This window comes from Acanthochromis polyacanthus, chromosome 13 (assembly GCF_021347895.1).
Source record: "Acanthochromis polyacanthus isolate Apoly-LR-REF ecotype Palm Island chromosome 13, KAUST_Apoly_ChrSc, whole genome shotgun sequence".
Lineage (NCBI taxonomy): Eukaryota > Metazoa > Chordata > Actinopteri > Pomacentridae > Acanthochromis > Acanthochromis polyacanthus.
Window position 1 is genome coordinate 24,993,160 of NC_067125.1, and position 6,705 is coordinate 24,999,864.

Here is a 6,705-nt window from a genome sequence, read left to right on the forward strand (position 1 = left end):
TAACAGCTGGCGGTTAAAGTGACAAGAGAGTCAGAGCCAGAGGCATCGATCCCGGAAGTACCAGTAGTACAAACATACAAATTCAAAATAAAACTCGTGTTAACCTGACTGCAAATGTTTATTATTGCAGTTCCGAGCAGAAAAAAATATATAGACTACATCTTTACAGAGCACTGTACATAAGACTTATAAGTTCATTTTGAAAATAATTTCATCTCAACGGCAATCAACCGGATTATTATGAATTCACAAACATGAATACAAACAATAAATCTTTCAAATTAACAAAAAAGCCAATAAAATACCGTATTCTTCACTTTAGTAAGAACTCAAATGGTAAAAGAGAAATACTTGCAGTTGCTGAAAATAACTATGACATCCTAGAAGATGTGTCCTACCTAAATACTTTTACTTAGGTTTCATGAGTAACTTTACTTTTAAACAGCCACAATGTTTCATTAATTCCTGTTCTTCAAGATTTTTAAACAACCAAGAAAGAAAATATTCTAAATGCCACAAAAAATGCTGTTAACTCCTACTGAGAACAGAGCTGCAACTGTGTTTCTCATTAATAATCACTTTTAAATAATCCATTAACTCTAACATATCAGACAAGTGAGAGTTGAAGTGTTCAGCTAATATAAGCATCCTATTCTTACTGTTAAACTATCACAAGCAGATATTTTTCTTCATGGCTGCAACAGCTGAACACACTTTCAAAACCAAAATAAATTATAACATCTTCTCAATTGACTTGCTCATAAATTAACCAAACTGCACCAGATTAGAAACATGAAACTTGTGAAGTTATTTCTGGGTCACACAATATCTTGAGCATAAATCCACTGGGTCGTATGTAACTAATGCCTTCATGGCTCCCATTTGCAGAGGTGGAAAACATAACAGAAAATGCGTCGCTACGAGGTGTCACAGCTGTGCTTCTTGAGCTGCCTTGAATCAGAGAAGCCTCGGCCACACTGCTGACAGGAGTAGAGCTTCTGGCCAGTGTGGACCTGCAGGTGGGACTTGAGCTGATTCGACTGGTGGAACTTCCTGTGACAATACATGCACTCGAACGGTTTCTCCCCCGTGTGGATCCGCAGGTGCCTGTAGAAGTTTCCGTCCGTTCTGAAGGCTTTCCCACACTGGTCGCATTTGTACGGTTTCTCACCGGTGTGAATGCGCTCGTGCTGCTTCAGGCTAGCAGCGTGGAAAAATCGCTTCCCGCACACGTCGCAGACGAACGGCTTCTCCCCCGAGTGGCTGCGCTGATGGTAGCTGAAAGAGTACTTGTTGTGGAAGGACTTCCCGCATGTGGTGCAGTTGAACTCCTTGTGCTCGCTGTGGCCTCGCTCGTGGAGCTTGAGGGAACATGCCGCGCTGAAACCCCTCAGACATATTTTGCAGCTGAACGGTTTCACCAGCGACTTGTTCTGTCGTCTGTTCTGGAAGAAATTCTGCGTACCGTCCGACTCCTCGCTCCTGTTGGCGTGCACGTACTTCTGGTGTATGAGCAGCCGGCAGTTGAAGAGGAACGTCTTCCCGCACAGGTCGCACATGAACGGCTTCCTGGCACCGTGGATGAGCATGTGGGACTTGAGCTTGTTGTTGTCTGAGAAACTCTTTCCACATTCCTGGCAGGTGAATGGCTTCTCTCCTGTGTGGATGCGAAGGTGCCGTTTGAGGTTGTTGTTCAAGCTGAACCTTGCTCCACATATGTGACAGGTGAAGGGTTTCTCTCCCGTGTGGACGACGCTGTGTCTTTTCAGAGCGGTGCCGGTCCGGTACGACCTGTTGCACACACCGCAGATGAATGGAGTGTCGCCCGTGTGCTTCCTCTTGTGCACTGTCAGCGAGTGGGCGTATTTGAAAGTCTCCTCACACAAGGGGCATTTGTATTTTTTGGTGTTCGTGTGAACCATCTGGTGGAAGCGAAGAGTGTCTTTGCTCTTGAAGTCCTTCCCGCATGTCGCGCAGCTGAAAGGTCTTTCTTCCGAGTGCACGGCCATGTGACACTTGAGCTGCACCGACGTCTTGCAGGTCTTGTCACAAAGCTGGCACTTCAACAATTGCTTCCACTTCTCATGGCGCAACAGGTGGTTTTCCAGAGACTGCTTGATCCTGAATGTTTTCCCACACTGATCGCAGCCGAACGGCTTCGGCGGTTTCATCTTCTGGTGACGTTTGAGGTGATTCTGGAGTGATTCTTCTTTCCTGTACGATCGTTTACACTGAGGACAGGGGAAGGGCAGCGGAGCTTTGGTGGCCTCATGACGTAAAAGGTGATTTTCCAAAGACGACTTCTCGAGGAAGCTCCTGCCACACTGCTCACACGGAAAAGCCTTCTTGTGGACCTTCATGTGCTTCTTCAGCTCACCTTTCCAGTGGAAACCGACGTCACAATGATCACAGAAGAAGCGTTTTACTGTCCGTGAGTCTTTTTTCCTCAACCTTCTGACCTGTTCTTCCAGCTTGCCATTTTTCTCTTCAATGTTGTTCTCAGCAGAAACTGGAAATTGAGACAAATACACAAGAATTAGAACTTTAATATTCAAAGATTTGGCTCAAAATGACATTATGGTTACATCCTACACATACTTTTTTCTGCTTTTTCAGTTGCCCTTCTCGTCCGCCTCGTTCTCCTGGAGGGTCCCACTTCCAAAGAATTCTGTGATGCAAGAGGGAATAATTTGATTTTAATCTCTAGTCGAGGGCTTTGAGCAGCTCCTTCAGCAGCAGACTGAGACATCCACCCTGCAAGGAGGAGCGCTATCGCAGGTCATTCATACCATCTGCTGTAAGACTGAACAACATCAGCATCACTGGCTGATGTTAACATAAACCGGATTTATATCATCAGCATCATCTTTTGAACTGCTGCATCTTGGACATTTACATTTATTTTACAAGCCACTTTATATAGCTGTTTGTCTACGGTGTACTAATACTGTATTTATTCATTTTCATTTTTCTTCCTTGTACACACTATTATTATTATTATACATGTTTACTGCTGCTGTAACAATGTAAATTTCCCCCTGGCATGAAGGTCTGCATTATGACAGAAATGCTATTTGTGCAATCCATTTTGCCCTTAAATCATGTAATCTATCTTTGACAAGATACTGCTGAATTTTCTGGCAGACACAAATCCAAACCAGCCTCTTCTTTTTTTTCCTCTAAACAACAAACATCACAGTGAAAAAGTTTCAATTTTAGATTTTCAAGGCACCCGACCTTTTCCTGCGTAGAGTCGAGTCCGCTGACGGTGCTGGAGTCTGGACTGGGGACTTCTTGCTGTGTGTAACCCGGTGAAGCTGCCGGTCTGAGGCTGAACGGTGTTGTTTGTGTTGTTTCAGAAGCATTCGTCGACGGTTCAGGAGGTTGTTGGGTGAAGACTTCACTGGCGTCCACCATCAGCTCTGGGGGATCAGAGCTGACAAACACCATGGGAGCTGCTGCAGGTGTCGGTACAGTCACAGATGCAGCTGTGGAGATGGGAACAAATTCAGAGCCTCCTGCTGGAACTAAGGATGAGCTCTGGGAGGATTCAGTCTCCTCTGGGGTATCCTGATTGGTGGAGGCTGAAACCGCGAGCTGTCCTACATCAGAAGAAAGAGAAATAATGTCACCTTATCCATTAGGGATGTAACGATGCACAGAAAGACAAAACTCGATACAAACGTGTAACGATTCAAATCGCCTGAGATGAAAAATGAATCGGGACGCCCTTTTTAAACAGCGGAGGGTGTAATCTACTTTTGAGTTCACTTGATTGACCTTGCACATCACTGTCAGGTATTCAGACGGAAGGAGAGACATGGCTGTAACAGTGAACTTTCCCCACTGTTGGCTCGATAAAGTCTATCATATATGTCCCCTCAGTGTGTCTTTCAGCTTTTCAGCTCAAAATACTGGATAACCTCATCACAACTGTATAACCCCTGGTTTGACGAATGTTTCGGTTTTACAAGCTGCTGTCTGTGTCCCAGTTTCTGTGGATGAATATTGATCAGTTGGTGTTACGTGGGTCCTGGATTGAATATTTACTCACTATTAAAAGCGGGAGGCTAACTAGTTGTGAAGGGGATTGAGAAGTAGCAGAACTGAAGGGTTTCATGTCTTAACAGCTTTTACTTTTCATCACAAAAAAACAATAAAAATGGTCTTCCATCATATGGTGCTTTAAAAGTCACTGCCAGGATGGTATGTGTTGCTTATGGACTGGTTATTAGAGATGAACAATATGCAAAAACAAAAGTACTATTATAAATATTGCAAATATTTTTACAGATATTGCCATTTTTCTTGAAACAAATATGAAAAATGTGAATTCTGTGGCAGTTTCTGCTGAACAACCATGTTCCTTGACACGTAGAGAAAATGACTTGACGGCCAGGGAATCTCTGTAGCAATAAAACGCTTAATTTATACCAGGGGTGTCAAACACGCGGCCCGCGGCCCAAAACCGGACCACCAGAGGGTCCAATCCGGCTCGCATGATGACTTTGTAAAGAGTAAAAATTACAGAGAAGACATTAACTGTAATTTTGTAAAACTCTAAATTTAAAATAATTTCTAGACCATGAAAAGTTGTTTTGATCATAAAGTAAAATACTAGATTGCTCATTGTTCTTATGCCATTTTGTGTCATGTTTTTGTCTTTTTTGTTGTTTGTTTTTATCGTTTTATAACTCATTTTTGTCATTTTGTGTTTCCTTTTTGTCTCGCTTACATAATTTGTCCATTTTTTTGTTGTTTTGTTTCTTGCTTTAGCCACTTTGTCTTGTTTTTGTCATTCTGTCTTTTTTTTTTCCCGCTTGCGTCATTTGTCCATTTTTTGGTCATTATGTTTCTCACTTTTGTCGTTTTGGGTCTCGATTTTGTAATATTTTATCTGACTTCTGTCTTTTTAATCATAAAGTAAAACACTGTATTGTTCAGTTACAGCTACATGTGACTAAATATGTGCAAAATAAAATAAATCCATGCAAAAATGAATAAAAACACAAAGCAGTAAAAAAAAAAAAAAAATCCTAAAAGATGAAACAAACATATCACAGAGAAGGCTGTTTTGTGCTCAAAGTAAACAAACTGAATCCTATTGTAAACTGTAAAGTGCAACAATAAAAGAGCACAATACTTCATCCAACTAATCACAGTTTAAAAGAGAGAGTACTTCCCATCACAGTGTTGATGTTTTTAATCTACATTACTGACAGGTGAGTTTATCAGTGATGGATCCTGACTGATGCCAGCCTCTCCCACCTGCCACTGAGCCCTCCTGCAGCTGGACTTGTGTGGGCTCTCCTGGCGTCTTGCTGATGTTTTTCAGCTCCTTCTCCAGCTGCTCCATGTCTCTGCCCAGCTGACCCACTCTGGCCTCCAGCTCCTGCTCCAGCTGCCCGGCTTTCCTCTGCAGCACGTCCTCCAGCTGCTCCACTTTGGCCCGCAGAGCCTCGTTCTCCTCGAACAGCTCCGAGGAGAAGTCCGTGAACACCTTGTGGATCTGGACCACCAGGCACTTCTCTATCTCCTGGATTTCCCCGAACTTCGCCTCCTCCCAGCCCGCGCTCGGCGCCTCTTTCGCCCAGACATCCCTGAAGACGGACACAGTCGCCTGGATGGCCACCTCAACGATCGACGCCACTTCGCTGCCGAACCTCGCCTCCATGTTTCTTCGGTCAACTTTAAAATTCAGCCTGCTGTTTCTGCCACTTTGTATCGCATGTTTAAGCAGAAGTGAGCCTTTAAAATGGACTTATTTTGACTTAAAACACGGCAATACTCTTCCTTCCGTGTTGACTGTCCATTCAGTCCAACATGGCGCCTGTGCGTCTCTGAAAGACTTCCGTGTTACAAATCTGCTTCCGGTCATGTCTGCATTTTGAAATAAAAGTTTCAGAAACCCATTACAAACAACGATCAGTGTCGGTTGTACACAAATTTTACTGGTGGGGACAAGGTGATGCCAGTGTTTAATCACAGGGGCACAATAAAAATGACAACAATGATATTTAAGCAGTAAAAGCTTTAATTTTACTTGATATTAAAATCAAACAAATGCTCTGTTTATAAATTTAAAAAATCAGCCTGCTCTTTCTGCCACGTTGTATTGCATGTTTAAGCAGAAGTGAGCCTTTAAAATGTACTTATTTTGACTTAAAACTATGGAAGCCCTTCTTCTTCTTCTTCTTCTTCTTCTTCTTCTTCTTCTTCTTCTTCTTCTTCTTGTTTTACGGCGGTTGGCATCCAGCTTCTTGGTGCATTACCGCCACCTTCTGTTCCGGAGTGTGGACCAGACAGTAGACTTACAGACTTTACCCGACCTAGTTCAAACTATCAAATCTACAAACACACACTACAAAGACCAAACAAAAACCCAAACAAACAAATAAACAAAAACAAACAAAAAAACCCCTCTAACTTGCACTCTCCACACCCAAGCCAACTACCACCCCTTATTCCTATCATTATCCCTACCTAACCATCATATTATATTATAAATCCCGGTCCCCTTTAAAAAATCCATCAGTGCCCTAACCTGTGCCCTCTCTTCCATACTTAGCAACTCTTTCAGTGTAAATTCCTGCACCCCTAACTCCTTTATCCTATCCATCAGCTCCCCTCTCTGCACCTCATATCTTCTACACCTCAGAACTACATGTTCCACTGACTCTTCCTCCTCCTGACAACCCTCACATA

General features: G+C 43.0%; 1 protein-coding gene across 1 annotated transcript; it reads right to left on the minus strand.

Moving 5' to 3' along the window:
- Positions 1 to 99: 99 nt before the first annotated feature.
- On the minus strand, positions 100 to 5,859 carry LOC110953881 (oocyte zinc finger protein XlCOF6-like). Its single transcript, XM_022198087.2, has 4 exons — positions 5,269 to 5,859; positions 3,238 to 3,602; positions 2,599 to 2,668; positions 100 to 2,509 (listed from the first exon to the last, which is right to left on the minus strand). Exons 1-4 carry the CDS (start codon positions 5,672 to 5,674, stop codon positions 918 to 920), a joined length of 2,433 nt encoding a protein of 810 aa, XP_022053779.1. The 5' UTR covers positions 5,675 to 5,859; the 3' UTR covers positions 100 to 917.
- Between the last annotated feature and the right edge of the window lie 846 nt (positions 5,860 to 6,705).

What these genes read in the sequence shown, in the direction of transcription:
- LOC110953881 (XM_022198087.2), bottom strand. Translation starts at nt 5,674, where the DNA reads ATGGAGGCGAGGTTCGGCAGCGAAGTGGCGTCGATCGTTGAGGTGGCC. An exon ending in GCAGGAGGGCTCAGTGGCAG is followed by an intron (nt 3,603 to 5,268) that starts GTGGGAGAGGCT and finishes CTTCTGATGTAG; the next exon opens with GACAGCTCGCGGTTTCAGCC. An exon ending in AACTGAAAAAGCAGAAAAAA is followed by an intron (nt 2,510 to 2,598) that starts GTATGTGTAGGA and finishes CTCAATTTCCAG; the next exon opens with TTTCTGCTGAGAACAACATT.